General features: G+C 49.6%; 1 protein-coding gene across 8 annotated transcripts in view; it reads right to left on the minus strand.

Annotated features, from left to right (window-relative positions):
- Positions 1 to 16,882, minus strand: part of ARHGAP17 (Rho GTPase activating protein 17) — a 43,386-nt gene that overhangs the window by 1,050 nt on the left and 25,454 nt on the right. For 2 of the 8 annotated variants that reach the window (XM_033073789.1, XM_033073791.1), the window contains exons 7-20: positions 16,447 to 16,558; positions 15,295 to 15,363; positions 15,057 to 15,138; positions 12,932 to 13,059; positions 12,491 to 12,602; positions 11,902 to 11,983; positions 11,406 to 11,486; positions 10,658 to 10,771; positions 10,225 to 10,316; positions 9,961 to 10,117; positions 9,804 to 9,821; positions 8,512 to 8,736; positions 6,567 to 6,718; positions 5,376 to 5,963 (exon numbers count right to left, since the gene is read on the minus strand). In XM_033073789.1, the coding sequence (XP_032929680.1) occupies positions 5,376 to 5,963; positions 6,567 to 6,718; positions 8,512 to 8,736; positions 9,804 to 9,821; positions 9,961 to 10,117; positions 10,225 to 10,316; positions 10,658 to 10,771; positions 11,406 to 11,486; positions 11,902 to 11,983; positions 12,491 to 12,602; positions 12,932 to 13,059; positions 15,057 to 15,138; positions 15,295 to 15,363; positions 16,447 to 16,558 (2,012 nt within the window). Of the gene's footprint in view, positions 1 to 1,188; positions 1,234 to 4,444; positions 4,469 to 5,375; positions 5,964 to 6,566; positions 6,719 to 8,511; positions 8,737 to 9,803; positions 9,822 to 9,960; positions 10,118 to 10,224; positions 10,317 to 10,657; positions 10,772 to 11,405; positions 11,487 to 11,901; positions 11,984 to 12,490; positions 12,603 to 12,931; positions 13,060 to 15,056; positions 15,139 to 15,294; positions 15,364 to 16,446; positions 16,559 to 16,882 lie in introns of those variants that run through there. The other 6 variants (XM_033073794.1, XM_033073796.1, XM_033073792.1 and 3 more) reach the window with 6 other exon arrangements.

The raw sequence follows: 16,882 nt of genomic DNA on the forward strand, positions 1-16,882 counted from the left end.
CCAGCTGAGCCCAGCTGAGCAGCTCCCACTGCTCCTCCTGCACACCCTGCACACAGCAACTGCACCCACTTCTTCCTGAAGGAGGGACTGTGATTTAGGATCTGATTCCTCAATGCCCCTGGAGAGCTACTCTGGATTTTCACATCAAAACACTCAGCAAAATGATTTAGCACCTAAATCATCCACCAGGGAACAGCACCTGTGACTTGGAGAAGAACAGGGATGTGGATGGTGTCAAAAGGAGTCTGACAAGTTATTTACACCAAGTGCAGGTTAAACCTCTCTCCTGTGTAAACAGGACATGTCATGGGCTTTGCCTCTTCTGAGAGAATTTTGTTCAAGCCAAGGACCACAAATGCAGTCTCTGGTCTGCCCTGGCAGCTAGAATTGTCAGACCAGAAAAATCCCCAGCAGCTCAGAAAAAGGTAACTGAAAATGTAGTCAGGATTTTGGAAAGCTGATTCACAACATGCCATGACATCCCTTACTGCAGTCCAGCAGCTGCTCCACATAGGAAGTAATTTAGATCACTTGAATCAACAAAAAATCCAAATAAATGCCTTGTTTTCAAGCACAGGAGGTGCAGACAGACATCCTAGAGAGACTGGGACTCATAACTCAAGCATGAAACCCTGATGTTAACCCAGAAGTTACTGCAGAAAACTCAAGTTGAAGGTTTCTGAGCTAAATGACCTGGAAGAGGGGAGAGCAGCCCCTGAGTGCAGCCCCCCTGAGCCCCCCCTGCAGGGCTCTGTGTGCTGGGACCCTGCTCAGGGCAGCCCCAACCCCACCCTGGCCTGGCCTGGCACTGATGGAAGGCACAGAATCCCAGAACTGGGCTGGAAGGGACCCTCAATCCCTTCCTGCAGCTGCCCTGGAGCCCCTGGGGGACACTGTGACAGGGGAGGGAGCTGGTGACACAGGCAGGGCAGGGACACTGGGACAGGCACACAGCAGCTCTGGATGCTCTGCACATGGACACAGCACAGGCTGAGAGGGGCCAGGAGACACTGAGAGCTTCAGTGCTGCTCTGCAAGGCTTTAGTGGGTTAATGGGAGCAGCAGCAGCCCCGGGCTGGCCATGCCAGGGACACACACAGCAGGGCAGGGTTAGTAATTAATTAGCACACACATCATTAGCAATTAGCAATTAGCAACAGTGGTGGCCAATCAGGGCCCTTCTCCTTACCATTGCACTTGCCAATACAGTTCCTACTGAATGCTGGTCAAACATCTGGATTATTTAATAAAACCTTTGATTAGAATATTCTAGGGCTTCTTACTTCAATACCATAAATAGAATTTGAGGCATTACTGAAGTCCAGTACCTGGACAAAGGAGTCAACAACATCCTGAGGACAGTTCAGAATTGCTGCTCAGGGATTATCTGAGGTGTGCTGCCACCTTAATTTTGTTCCCTCATTCCACTTGTTAAGGTTCAAATTAAAACCAGCAGTTGCACACTGTGAATTAGTGGCTGTGTAAGAGCTTGTATGTGCAGGTGTGAATATTAGAGCAGGCACCTATGTGACAGGTGGTGTGTTAATTCAGAGTATGAATCCTCTCACAACACACTGCTCTGGAGGTGCTTCAGCATGGGCTGTGCTGCTGAGGTGAGCCTGAGCCACTGAGCCCCTGCCCAGGGGATTGCAGAACAGCCTGGAGCCTCCAGCTCCCTTCAGCAGTTTGGGAGAACCCCCCTGAGAGCTTTCCCTCCCCCTTTTGCTGTTTGCAGCACACCTGGGCTCTCTGCTCTGTGCAGCCCCTTGGCACAACCCTAATGAGGCAGCCCCAGCTGGATGTGGATGACAAGACAAGGATTTCTCCCTTACACTGGGGTAAAACAAACCCTCCCTGTCTGCTGTCACTGAAAAAACCTCCTCAGAACCAGGAAAACCCTAAAATGAAAATAAATAGGGTCAAACTATGAAACACTTGGAAATTCAGATGAAGTGCTTCCTTGAAGTTTGACTCGTTAGCACAGCTGCTGCTGTTAATTGTAAAGTGCTGTCACCATTCAGAGCCCAGGGAATAAATCACCCTCATATTTTAAATATACTGACACAAGCACAAGGATAAGTCAGTGATTTTAAGAATCAAAGCTACATTTTAGTTGCCCAAGCAGCTCTGTAACTGCTGGTTTCATCATGGAATCCCATAATGGGCAGGGACACAGGGGCAGCTTCTCTGGGCAACCTCCCTTTCTCCAATCACCACAAACCCCAAAGCTCAGGGATTTCGAGCCTGGCTTCTCAATCCAAGACTGATTTCAGTGTCCTGGCTGCAAACAGGCAAACCCTGAGCTAACTCAGGCAGCAGCAGCAGCATCCCAAATCCTGCCAGGTGTGCAGGGCAGGGAGTGGAGCTGTGCATGAGCTGCAGTGAGCAGCAGAGCCAGCACTGGGGCTGCAAACACACACACCTTGGGGCTGTGAACAAACACACCTTGGTGCTGTGAACACACCCTGGGGCTGCTGGGGCTGCTCTGCCACTGTTCTCTCACCTCAGCCTGCATTTTGCCAAAAGAACTCCACCTGGTTAAAAGTAACTGCAAAGCTCAATGAGAGCTACATGGAAGTGTAACCACAAAGCACCAAGCTGTAGAGAAAATTGTATTTGCCTGCACTGAGGAGAAGGAGCCTGCTGGAAATGGGTCACCCATCACACCTGGCCTGGGGACTAATGCTGGGGCCTGCTGTGACGTGTTAATTCTTTGCAGGGACTTAAGGAATAATTTAATGTTCAAGGCCTATTACAGTTGAGCAGCAGAGGCCTCAAAGCCTCTTGCAGGCAGAATGCTCACAGGGATGAGACACAGAGCTGGCAGAGCAAATGATCCCATGGCAGAGCACAGCTCCTGTGGCACAGCACAGTTCTGTGCAGGATTGGGGACAGGGATGGGGACAAAGGGCTGGCACAGCACAGTTCTGTGCAGGATTGGGCACACAGGGCTGGCACAGCACAGTTCTGTGCAGGGATGGGGACAGGGATGGGCACACAGGGCTGGCACAGCACAGTTCTGTGCAGGATTGGGCACACAGGGCTGGCACAGCACAGTTCTCTGCAGGGATGGGGACACAGGGCTGGCACAGCACAGTTCCTAAGGAAGGATGGGCACACAGGGCTGGCACAGCACAGTTCCTAAGGAAGGATGGGCACACAGGGCTGGCACAGCACAGTTCCTATGGAAGGATGGGCACACAGGGCTGGCACAGTACAGCTCCTATGGAAGGATGGGCACACAGGGCTGGCACAGCACAGTTCCTATGGAAGGATGGGCACACAGGGCTGGCACAGCACAGTTCCTGTGGAAGGATGGGCACACAGGGCTGGCACAGCACAGTTCCTATGGAAGGATGGGCACACAGGGCTGGCACAGCACAGTTCTGTGCAGGGATGGGCACACAGGGCTGGCACAGCACAGTTCCTATGGAAGGATGGGCACACAGGGCTGGCACAGCACAGTTCCTAAGGAAGGATGGGCACACAGGGCTGGCACAGCACAGTTCTGTGCAGGGATGGGCACACAGGGCTGGCACAGCACAGTTCTCTGCAGGGATGGGCACACAGGGCTGGCACAGCACAGTTCTGTGCAGGGATGGGCACACAGGGCTGGCACAGCACAGTTCTGTGCAGGATTGGGCACACAGGGCTGGCACAGCACAGTTCCTAAGGAAGGATGGGCACACAGGGCTGGCACAGCACAGTTCCTATGGAAGGATGGGCACACAGGGCTGGCAGAGCACAATTCTGTGCAGGATTGGGCACACAGGGCTGGCACAGCACAGTTCTGTGCAGGATTGGGCACACAGGGCTGGCACAGCACAGTTCCTATGGAAGGATGGGCACACAGGGCTGGCAGAGCACAATTCTGTGCAGGATTGGGCACACAGGGCTGGCACAGCACAGTTCTGTGCAGGATTGGGGACAGGATTGGGCACACAGGGCTGGCACAGCACAGTTCTGTGCAGGGATGGGCACACAGGGCTGGCACAGCACAGTTCTGTGCAGGGATGGGCACACAGGGCTGGCACAGCACAGTTCTGTGCAGGGATGGGCACACAGGGCTGGCACAGCACAGTTCTGTGCAGGGATGGGCACACAGGGCTGGCACAGCACAGTTCCTAAGGAAGGATGGGCACACAGGGCTGGCACAGCACAGTTCCTAAGGAAGGATGGGCACACAGGGCTGGCACAGCACAGTTCTGTGCAGGATTGGGCACACAGGGCTGGCACAGCACAGTTCCTAAGGAAGGATGGGCACACAGGGCTGGCACAGCACAGTTCTGTGCAGGGATGGGGACAGGGATGGGCACACAGGGCTGGCACAGCACAGTTCTGTGCAGGATTGGGCACACAGGGCTGGCACAGCACAGCTCCAAGCACATGTCCAAACTCAAGCTACAAACAGGAGCAGTTTAGCTGCAGGTTCTGTGAGTACAAACCTTATTCGCAGTAACCATCCCCACCTGCAAGGCATTGGGGTAGAGCTGTTAGGCACCAGAATTGATATCTGCATTCCAATACATTAGTGTAATTCTAGAGAAGCTGCAGTGTCATGGGAAAGTTCCAACCATTATTAATTATAAGTAGATTTAAAAGCATTAGTCTCCCACATTCAGTATCTCCTCCTTCAGAGTTTCCCAGAATAAGCAGTGACTCAGCAGGAAAACATTCCAAAATCTGCTGGTTTTGAATGGCCTCAGCAATTACATTTAAAAAAATAAACTTTATTAGCTATCTCTATTAAAGTAACATTGCCCAAATCAAATTGTTAACTGCAAGCTTCATGAAGCTTCTGTGAGAAGACAAAAGTCTCTCATTACTTCATGATTGTCTTAAAACAAGGATTGCACTTAAAATGTGAGGCTCTGTAAATATTGACCTAAGAGTTTAACACAGGTCATTCTTCAGCTTCTGGATGCTCAACTTAACTGCACATCAGAAGGCTCTGCTCTCCTAAGGTAAAACATCTCTGCATGTGAGAGCACATGGCAGTGACCACTTGTGCCCTTTTCTTATCTCAGTATGTGCAGACATCCACCATCCTTGGCTACATCTTCTCCCTCCTCTAAATATTTGCTTTTTGGCAACAGATGTACAAGCAGAACTGACTGCCAAGATGCTGAGCTGGAGACAGCCCCAGCGAGCTGCAGCCACAGTGCTCAGCCTCCAAACAGGAAAAACAAAAATAACAAAAGTTCATCTCCACTTGTCCCCAAACACTTCAGCCCCAGGAACGACACCCTGGTGTGCAGAGCAGCTGGGTGGCCCCTGGAAATGAGCTATTTTAGCAGAGATTTGTGCTGTTCAGGCTCCCCCCATGTGAAGTGTGTGCCCCAGCAGGGGGATGCACTCACTCACTCACTCACTCACCTGTGACAATTTTGGATGCTGTTGGTGCAGGGTTTTGAGCTGTGCCATCCCCAGGAGCTGCAGGGTGGGGAGGAGGGGGCACACTGGGCCGGTTCCTGGGCTTGGGCACGGGCCTGGGCCGGGGCTGGGAGCTGCCCTGGGCAGGGGGGGGAGCCTGGCAGGGCTCAGGGGGCACGGCAGGGCCCGGCTGCTTCCCCAGCGGCGGCGTGTCGGGGGGAGTGGGGGTCTGCGACAGGGACAGGGACACAGAGGAGCCCTCTCCTGCTCCCTGCTCCCCAGGAGAGGCCTGGCTGCTGCCTTTGGGCTGCAGGGGAGGAGTTGCCTGTGCTGGGGGCTGTGGGGGTGGGTGGTTGGGGGCTTGGATGGGGGAGAGGCTGCTGGAATATCTGCGAGGCGCAGAAACCTGCGAGGGGCAGCAGGGCTGGGCTGCCCCTGGGTTTGCATGCTGAGCAGGAGGAGAGGAGCTGCTGCCCGGGGGTTTGGGAGACACACAAGGTGCCTGAGCAGCTGGGGAAGAGCTTTGGCTTCCTGGCTGTCCTGGGGGAGGGTTGGCTGGTTTGGGGGGAGCTGGTGCCGGCTTCTTCACAGCTGTGGAGAGAAGAGGGAGAGTCCAGCATCAGTGACAGGACACGGGAGGGGCCTCCCACTGACAGGGAGGGGCCAGGTGGGATATGGGGAAGGAATTCCTCTCTGGGAGGGTGGGCACACGGTGCCCAGAGCAGCTGAGGCTGCCCCTGGATCCCTGGGAGTGTCCCAGGCCAGGCTGGATGGGGTTTGGAGCAGCCTGGGGCAGTGGGAGGTGTCCCTGCCATGGCAGGGGACAGAACAAGATGAGTTCTAAGGTCCCATCCATCCCAAACCATTTTGGAATTCTACTATTCCAAACCAAGCTCCCAAAGAGAACAATGAGCAGCACAAAAAAATCCTCAGGTATGTTATCAAACTAAAATGGATCATTATCAATCCAGGCATTTACTGATCAACAGCTTTTGGGAGAGTTTGTTAAACAGCACTGGTGACACTCTCACCATTCAGAGAGTCCAAAAGTCAGAGCTGCTTTACAGCCAGCCTTGGGGACAAGGCACCAGCTGAAACTGCTGTCTGTGTCAGGGCAGAGCTGCTGCTCAAGTTCTTGTAGCAGCATTTTGCAAGGCTTGGAACACAGTGGCTGAAAAGCAAAGAAACACCCACCTCTCCTCAGGGCGTGGGGACTGGGGCCAGCAGCGTTCTGGGGCTGGGTGACAGAGAGCTGGGAGGAGCTGGGTGCTGGGGCAGGGCTGGCCTGGCCGTTCCTCACCGGGGGAGGAGTGGCTGCAGAGGTGCTGTCCTTGCTTTTCGAGGTGCTGCAAATGAGAAAGTTCACATCAGAGGTGCCTGTCACCTGCCCTGCTTGCTCAGCTGCAGCTGCTCCATGGGGATCACATAAGTGGACACAATTTTTTGTCAAGCCCTGGCACAGGTGCCCAGGGAGGTGGTGAATGTTCAAAACCACGTGGATGTGGCACTTGAGGCTCAGTTGGGGTGGTGGGTGATGATGGAGGTGAGCCTGAGGTGGCTCTGGGCAGGGTCCCCTCCTCCCTTCTCTACTCCTCCACATTTAGAGTCACCTGCAGCAATTCAGTCCCCAAAAGGGACTGTACTCACTGGCACTCTGCAATCCCCATTTCCCAGATGCTGTTAATAAATTGTGAGTGCTTGCACAGAGGCTGTGCACATTTTAAATGCAACTTTCTGACCCCCAAGGCTCTGCTTCAGCTGCCTCTGCCACAAAAGCCACATGTGGAGGAAATACTGGTCTGCAGGGGACTTCCAAAGGAGCTGGTTTTATAAATATATCACCTGAGAACGAGCTCTGTGCATCAAAGCCCACGGTGGGGTTTCACCCTGAGACTCCCAGGCTGACATTTGGCAGCACTGCAGCTTCACACGTGGTTTGTCACAGCTCAGAGCACCCAGGAGCTGAGAGCAAAGGGCTGCTCCACCTCACTGGGGGCAGTCAGGCTGCTGCAAACAGCCTGGAGTGCAGGGACACCACCACACAGCTTCAAATTAAACAGCAATACCTTTTTGTGTACCTACTTGTCCTAAAGAAACTACTCCTGAAATATGACAAACTGACTGCAAGCCTGCTCATCACTAACACTTGCTACAGACAAACAAACAAAACAAGACATATCCAGATAACAGGTACAAGCAACAACAAACAAGACCAACAGGTTTCTGGCACTGCCACTGTAGGTTTTGCTCTTTCAGCAGCAAGCTGGTATCACCTGTGGGCACATCTCTACAACACAGCCTGGGAAGGGCAGTGTGGGCAGCAGAAATAGAGTCTATATTTGTACTTTTCATCATCATTTTTTTCCCTAAGAATTCCACTATCTTAGGAGATAAACTGCAGAACAGAGTTTGACATAAATGTAATATGACATACAGAACTGTGTATGCCATATTAAAAGATGTATTCTGGAACAGCCAGAACCATGTGTGGTATTTCAGAAGGCCAATTCTGGAACACCCAGAACCATGGACGTTATAAGATCAGTTCTGGAATATCCAGAGTCATGGATGTTATAACACCAATTCTGGAATACCCAGAGCTATGAATGTTATAAGATCAATTCTGGAACACCAGAATGAAGGATTGTGAGATCAATCACATGTTGTAAGGTCAATTTTGGAACACCCAGAACTGTGTGTGTTATTTCAGAAGCCGAATTCTGGAACTGTGCACATGACAGGAGAGCTCCTGCTGCCCACAGCAGCCAGGGCACATCCCTGGGTACAGGTACCCAGTTTGGGGCTGGAGCTGCTGCCCACACGTGCCAGGGCACATCCCTGGGCACAGGTACCCAGTTTGGGACTGGAGCTGCTGCCCACAGCAGCCAGGGCACATCCCTGGGCACAGGTACCCAGTTTGGGATTGGAGCTGCTGCCCACAGCAGCCAGGGCACATCCCTGGGCACAGGTACCCAGTTTGGGATTGGAGCTGCTGCCCACACGTGCCAGGGCACATCCCTGGGCACAGGTACCCAGTTTGCTGCTGCCCACACGTGCCAGGACACATCCCTGGACACAGGTACCCAGTTTGGGACTGCAGCTGCTGCCAAGCTGTGCCAAGACGAGCTGTGCCTCTTACCTGGCATCCTCAGGGCCGGGAGGCTGGGGCTGCTCTGCAGGGGCAGCAGCAGGAGCAGAGGCAGCCCCAGGGCCGGGCTCAGCCCCCGAGGGCAGCCAGGGCTGCTCAGTGCCCGGGGGCTCGCAGGGCGGCAGCGGTGGCTGGAAGGCGGGCGATGTGAGCTTTCTGTTTACAGTGCCACATCGCCGCGGGGTCGAGGGGAAGTCCAGCACCTTCACACCAAAGCTACAGAGAGAAGAGAGAGTGAACACAGCAGGCAGCACCTCCAGGTGCTGTGGCAGCAGGACATGGGGGTCCCACCCCCAGACAAACCCCGACATGCAAAGCAGACACGAGGAAAGCTCCGCTGGCTGCACGACACCACGGGGTTAAAGCTTCCACTGCCTGCACAACACCAGCAGGGTTAGGACATGCAACAGGATTTGGCTTATCCCCACAGGGGGATAAGCTAAACGTCAGTGAACAAAGTACTCAGTCACATTTGGAGACAAACACTGATGACAATGAGGTCAGAGCACTCGAATCTCACATGTAAATCCACAGTTCCTTCCATACCACACCAGCTCCTCACTAAATGTACTTTGCCACATGAGTTTTGTTTCTATCACACACTAAGTTGGGATTCCAAAAAAAGCTACTGGATACAGGCTGTGATTTGGGGGCTGGAATGAGAGATCTTTACAGTGCTTTCCAAGCCAAATCATTCTGTTTGTGTTTCAAGGAGAACAGTGGAGAAGCAGACCCCAACTCTAACAGATTTTAGAATACATACAGCACATCCATTCTAGAAATGATTTTATTCCTGTTGTGTTAAACACTGAATCTTGAACTGATTTTCTTCCTCTTCTGTGAGTGCTGACAAATTTGCATGTGGCTGATCACAGCTGACAGGTAACAACATTTGCATCAACAGCTAAAAACAAGCACATCACTTGAATACTCATGATGAGTGATAAGAATGAACGTTACACTACATGTTATATGGGAAACAGCACGTTTTACTGAGGGTTTTTAGCATTCTACTGCTTGCTGTGGCAATACTGTACCATCATCAACTCAGAAGTCTTATCATGAAGGCACCAGGTAACACCACCTCAGCTTATGGGCTTTGAAAGAGAAGCCATGGAATACCAGAAGTTAGAGACTGAGAGATGCTGCTGCAGACACTTCTGTTCCAGTGCATCTCAGACCACCCCCAATCTGTACCAGGAGAATGGAAACTGGGAGCAGCAGTATCTGCTTGGGATTTATCATGCATGGAGTGTAACTGGAAGGAAGTAACTGTACATTACCTTTGAGCCATCCTCAGGCTGCAACAACAGGAAATAAATCACCATTGTTACCCACAGCATTTCCATGAAATTCCTCTCCTGACACCACTGAGGTGTCTGACTGAAGCCTCACTGGAAGAGGGCTGGAAAGGACCCCTGAGTTGAGAACTGCACCTACCTTTCCTTCTTCAGCAAATCCCCTTCCATCACAGTCATGCTCAGAGGCCTCTTCCTCTCCAGGGTCCCACATTCAAAGTCATTCCCAGTGTGTGACAAGTGATTGGAATTCACAGCAGGAACTGCCACAAACGCCCCAGACACATTGAAATCTTCATCTGCAAGAGGGAGAGGCAGAATGCCTCAGACACACAGCCAAGGGTGCTGCAAAGGCACTGAGGGGTCCTGGGGGTGATGTGAAATCGCTGAGTGCGGCTGAACTCACCCCCAGGGAAGAACCAGTCTGCATGCTGGATAATGGGCTCAATGACTGCCACCACGTGCACTGAAGTGGCTGCTGCCATCTCAGCAAGGGATCTGCAGGACAGGTTTGAAGAACCCTTTACTCAGTGTTCCACCAAAGCAAGAAAATTAAATCAACTCTGACCACCTAAATAACAAATTAGGCTACACATGATGCATCAGCTCCTCAGCACCAGAGAACTGTGCTGGACTCCAGATTATCCAGTAACAGTCACAGCTTTTGGAAACACCCCCAAAACCCTTCCTGCCTCAAAGGACCTTGAGGCATGGGCTGAAAGAACATTTGAAATAATTTTGAGGTAACCAGTGCATTGCTGTGAACAGACTGAAGGATTTAAACCTATCAGTTCTACAGCTTCACCCAGTTCTGTCTGTAGCTTTTTAAAAGAACTCACCCTTCATTTTTTGCCCACAACAAGTTGGGGCCCAAGACTATGGCGATGTTGCTCGGTGTCATTTTGTTAACATCACTGTTCTGGGCAAGCTTGGCTAAAAATTTGATTAAATACCTTCAAAAAAAAGGAAAGAAATAAGTAAACAACAGGAACCATGAGCACTTCTTGTTGAAAGCAAGTAAATAAAAATCCAAGAACTTGTAAAGAGAGCTCCCAACAGCACGGAAATGGGATGAGCAGCCTTGTCTGGCAGCTGCCCAAAGCTTCTGCTCCTGAATCACAAAAGCTGAACTGGGTAGCAAAGAAAGCAGCTCCCATCTTAGCAAAACAGAGCCACAGAAATATTATACTTCCAGAGAAAAAGGCTTAGTTTCAGCTACTTTCACATCCTGTAATGGAAATTCCATGCTTCTAGGAATCACCAGAGCTGCTTTTGTTCCGGTTCATTTCCAAAACGCAAAACCAAAAGGAAAAATGAGATGTTTAAGAATAGATCCAGGTGATTTCTAAGACTGGAAACAACAGCAGAGAGCAGAGCATGAGCCATAAATAGAAAGGCTCTGTGCACCACTATTTCCTGCCAACAGGCAATTTGAGGACACCACCTATGCATGGCCACTGCTGTGTGAGGTAAGAGATATTTTTATAAATCTCACTGAATTTGGCCAAGGGAAGCACAGCTGGACTCCAGTTTAGTTTGACTGGCTCTGAGGTGCAAGCAGCTGAGCTGAGAGATGTCCACACCTACCTGAAGTTAACTCTGTAATGCTCAGGTAATCTGTTACAAATCCTCCACAACTCCTGGAGCTTCTTATCCTGGTCCTGAATGCTGAAAGGACAAGAAAGTGCCATGACATCTCACCCCCAGGGCAGAAATCAGCTCTTTGTGCAGTGACAGAGGTGAGGGTATAAACTTCCATTTATGCCAAATAAATGTTTTGTACTCAGTAACCTGCTTGTCATATCGCTGAATTATCTCTACCTGCAACAAAACTGCTGGAGCATCAATAGTGTGCAGCCAGCAGCCTGAAGCAGCCCTGGTAGTTAAAGCAGATTTTTCACCACATTTTGTGCCATTTGTATTCAGCTATTTATCATTTAAAATAAGTTGTTACACAAAATATCCATTAATGAAATAATAAATAACTGTGTGAACTTGTTTCTTTTGAACTCATCAATGAGGAATCCAACTTAATAGAAATCTGCAGCATGAATTCCTCTGCAGCTGTTTGTGGCATGCTTACTTTGCAGCTTGTGTCCACTCCTCATACAGGCTGTAGGTCATGAGAGGCTCTGGCAGCTCCCGTAAATAGGATTTCAGGGCACCTGCAAGGCACACAGGGACAGGTTGGCTCCTCAGCCACTGCCTTCACACTTCAGGGAAAATTCTCCCCTCACATTTGCAGTTTTATCTGTGCAATAAATTCCAAGTAGCAGGGAAAGTGGCAAGACCTGACACTTGCACAGAGGAACACAAAGGGTCTGTCAGTAATTAGTGCAATTTGACAGAAACATGCTGTAAAACCCTGAATCATCTCTTCAGGACAAAGGGCTTACAAAGATCTATTGCAGTTCTACCTTGACCATGTTAACACTCTTACCATGAGAGATGTGACAGGTGGCTCATTATGATCACCTGAACATTACACACCACTGTCACAAACCCATCAGGTTGATCAGCACGGGCACCCCACACTCACCTGTGCCAAACTGTGCACTGAACTTTCACCTGACTGTCACTTCTCCCAGTTTAACTGTGGAGATCAGCACCTGAACAGCACAAAGTTTGTTCTATCAATTACACCTGCTTTGGATTCAGAGCACTCCCCATACCTGCAACAGCGTGGGGATCTGAGTAAAACTCATCAAGCTGGGAAGTGGAACAGTCCAGGGCAGCTTTCAGCTTTTTTAACTTGGAGGCTCCAGCAGCAATTCTGAACAAGCCCTGCACAATGGAAATAAAAGGTATTGATTGGTCACCACAACTGGCACAAGCATGGAACAGCTCCAGTTTTGCAACAGTTTTTTTGAGGACATTCCAGCTTTGTCCCCTGCCAGCCAGGACCCAGCTGGCCCTTCCTGTGTCCTGTCACTGCCCCTGACCATGGCTCAGTGCTGGCCCACCCCTAATTCCCATCTTTCACAGGGCTGAGGTTATTCTGTTGCACAACATTTAATGAAGAAATCAGTCAAGCATCATTAGCAAACAGGCAGCAGTTGATGAGCTGCACTGGGCCCTCTCCCTCCCGCTCCTGGAGATGTGCAGCTCCTCACCTCCTCTCTCATCCCTGTTTCCAGGAGCATCATGACACAGGCTTCGATAGGAACGGCGATTTCCCGCCCGCTGCGCTTGAGATGCTCCTCCAGGGGAGTTCCAAAAGCTGGCTTTTCAGTCCATTTGTCTAAGTTGGAGAGTATCAAAACACTGAGCAGTGTAACTACCAAACCCTGGAGTTACAGCCCAGGCAAGGAGAGAAGAAAGCCTCTAGTACAGCACAGAAATGTTCAGACTACAGCAGGAGTTTTACAGCCCGTGATTGGTAAAGTCCCTTGGATCATGAGCAAAGAGAAAGTGAGGCTGCTGGTGGGCAAGAAAAAAATACTTCTGCATCTTTCTGGGTGGAATATCACACACAAATTCTGTGTATAACTGGAACTAATAAAAACAAACCTCAACAAGAAGGCATGTTCCAGTAACACTGATTGGGTCCAGTCTGCAAGAATCCGGGAGGAAATTTTGTGCAGACTGCATGAGCTGGGCTGACTTTTGTTTTAACTGTATTTATAGTGAGTAAAAACTGAGCTGTTAATAAAAAGTTTATTCCTTAAATCAGCAGATTACAATGGATGTTAACAGCCCCAGTGTGTCACACCAGAACTACCATGGTAACAGCCCAGCACTGTAACATTCAAATTTTCAATTTAATTCTTCAATTCTTGTTTAACTCTGATTGGCACAAATTTCTCCAAATTGAACGTGAATTTCTTCTTTCCTACAATTTACATTCTGACCCATTTCTGCTATTCTGACTGAAAAAATGCAGATGTAAAAGGTTATTGTTAGTATAGATGTGTTATTTCTTTCATGTGGAAAAGAGGCCAAGAAAGACAAAAACTTCAGAGGACTTCAAAGAGTGCTCTGAAGGCAAAGTGTTTCTGCAAAGGATTTAATTCATCCCTTTTCTTTACAAACCCACATCAATCACCTCCCATGTCAGGTTTTAGTCCCTCTCATTCATCAACAATGCACATGGCATTTCCCAACCTTTGCAAATTGCAGCAAACTTCAGGAAAAGAAACCTCAGCACTTGTTCAGTGTCCCAGCTCCCATCCCTGGCAGTGCCCCAGGCCAGGCTGGACAGGGCTTGGAGCCCCCTGAGGTCATGGGAGGTGTCCCTGCCCCACTGGAGGGGCTTTAGGGTCCCTTCCACCCCAAACCTTCATGGGACTCTAATTTACTGTGCAGCTGGAGAAACACCAGCTGAGGAATTCCCCTCATTCAGCTCTGGGCCACCAGGCTCTTCTGAAACACTCAGCTGCTCTGCACAAATTTCCCATACAACAAGAACAAATTTCAAGCAGCCCCATCCACAAAGACCCTCCTGCACAGCCCTGCTGCTGTCCCAGCATCACCTCTGCACCCCCTCCTCTCCCACACCACTCTCCACAACACTCCTGATTTGTCTTGAATTGGTTCATCTTTTACATCCTCCCTCAGCTGAAGATACCTGAGCCTTCCTCAGCTCAGATTGTATTTTCCCTCAGATCTGTTCACCTATTCATCCAAAGATTCAGGGGCAGCACAGCCAGTATTTTGGAGAGCAGTTTCCAAAACACACATCAGGGATGCACCTGGAATCCCCTGGCAGTGAAGCTTAGCAGCAGCTCCAGTTCTTCTTAGGGAGGAAATGAAGCTGCACAATTCACTTTTTTAACAGCTGATAATCAGCTCAACACCCAAACTCTCCATTTCCCAGCATGAGGGCACACTGGGAAAGAGGGCTGCACAAAATGGGGGGAAAAATAAAAATCAAGCTCCTTAAAATCCATGGAGTTTTCCTGATAATCCTGATAAGAACCAAATCACAATGACACTTTCATTGGCCTGAAAAGCCAGAAAAGGGGCACAAGGAAAACAGGTGAGCAAACAGAAAAATCCTTCCTTTACCCTGCTGGGTATCAGAGATCCTTAATTGAGATTTCATTAGTGTGTTAAACATGGCTGGAGGATCCAGAGAACGAAGATGGAATTATGCTTGGGAATGTAAAATTGTTAAGCAGATCAAAATGGCCTTATTAAATCAGTCTGCATGCAAGAGGATCAAGAGAGAGGAGGAGAATTTTGTGCATAGGTGGCACAGGCAAGGAGAAGCATCAGCCAGAGCACAGGTTACTTTACCTTGGTGGGCTTGAATTTCGGGGAGGACCTTTTCTATGACTGCTAATGCTTTTCTATGGTAATCTGCTTGTGCTTCTAATAACTGAGAACAGAAGCCACATTTTAAAAACAAAAAGAGCATTAGCTTCTGAACGGCACATAAGACAAGACCAAAGGTTTAGCACACAAAATGCCATCTCTGAGAAGTGAGGGTGTGTGCCCAGCTGTGCTGCAGCAGAGCCCCAGGGGCAGCACTCACCATGACAAAGCAGCGAGCGTACTCGCCCTCCTTGGACACGAAGCTGTACATGTCTGCAGCCAGCTGATCCTTGGGGAGAGAGGCAGGAGAGCAGCTTTACTCACCTCAGAGGGGACAGACACATTCATTGTGTTTATTTTGCCTGCACAAGTTTGAGCTGAGAAGTTCTAAAGCACCTGCTCTGCTCCAAGTTCAAGCAAAATGATTTCAAAATCTCAGCTCTGGTTTATCCAGCTGTGGCTTTTTTTTTTTTGGCCCCTGGTGGTATTTACCAGGACCAGAGAGTGCTAAGATGATTTAGCTGTCTCTCAGAAAGATCACATTCAGCCAGCAGAGAAAGACCAGAGGCCTTACTTGACGAGTTCCACAAGAGTTTATTTCATGCAAAGGGTGATCAAGCAGGATTCTCTCAGAATCATATTTATAAGTTCAGGGGGGATCCAAACTACAGCCAATAAAAAGTTTATACAAAGAACAGCATCCAATCTAAGTGAGAAGTTCTAAAGGTGAACTGACCAATTACACAGACTAATTTCCAACCAGTTATCTTTCAAGGTGTTAGAGAGTGACCAAATTCTTAAGGAATTTGGCTCAACCTTGGTATCTAGGATATCTTATCTATTATAGCAAGTTCCAGGGGCCAGGGGAAGATGGCTTTGGAGGGATTGTATCATCCACATCCAGGAGAGCAGTTGCCCCTTCAGCCAAGAACATTCTGCCATTCAGTCCAGTTATTTATAGCACTCAAGGACAAGTACTAATAAAAGTGGTTTCAGTTCTCAGTACTCAATGGAGCACTTGCTGTTGAGAAAGGAAAATGAATGTGAACAGCTCAGAGCTGTGACAGCTCCTGGGAGGGCCCAGCTTCATTTTCCTCCAGGTGCCTCCTCCTGCACAGCTGCTCCATGGCCTGGAGCACCCAGGCACCCTGAACACTCATTCATGGCCTGGCTCAGACTGAAACTGAAAATAATGTCAAATAGCCAGCTCAGAAACAGCCTGGATGGAGCTCCTCACTGAGCTAAAGCAATGCAGGGATCAGCTGGCAGGAAAATCCCCCCAGGACAGACACTGCCACAGCCACATGATTTGCAGCTGCACAATTGGGCAATTCCATGGGAGGTGTGGAAGGGACACTCTTCCTGTCCTTACCTTGCATTGCTCTACTTTATTTCCAGCTTCATCCATCTCTTCCTTAAGAGATTCTATTTTTGAAGGATGCACTTGGAAATTTGTTCCTGAAGTCTTGTGGGCTTGGTTATACCTGGGGAAGAAAAGTTTCATTTGGTGAAAATCAATATTCAACATGAATCTGCATTTATGGCTCCCTTGGAATTGGTTTCTTTCAACAGGAAACAAACCCCACAGTTCCAGAGGTTTTCCAACAGAACTAAAAGGTTCAAAACCATTCATGACATGCTGACATAATCCAGCAGGAACTATAAAAATCACCAGGCATCCTGTATCTGCCCCAGCCTGTTACATGGGTGTAGAACATGCTGAAAATGGCTCCACCAATTCTCAGGACAGTGTAAAACCATTTAAAGGCACTCAGGGGTGAGATGAAGACTCAGAACCCTCCCAGTGA

Source organism: Catharus ustulatus, chromosome 16, assembly GCF_009819885.2.
Source record: "Catharus ustulatus isolate bCatUst1 chromosome 16, bCatUst1.pri.v2, whole genome shotgun sequence".
NCBI classification, from domain to species: Eukaryota; Metazoa; Chordata; class Aves; order Passeriformes; family Turdidae; genus Catharus; species Catharus ustulatus.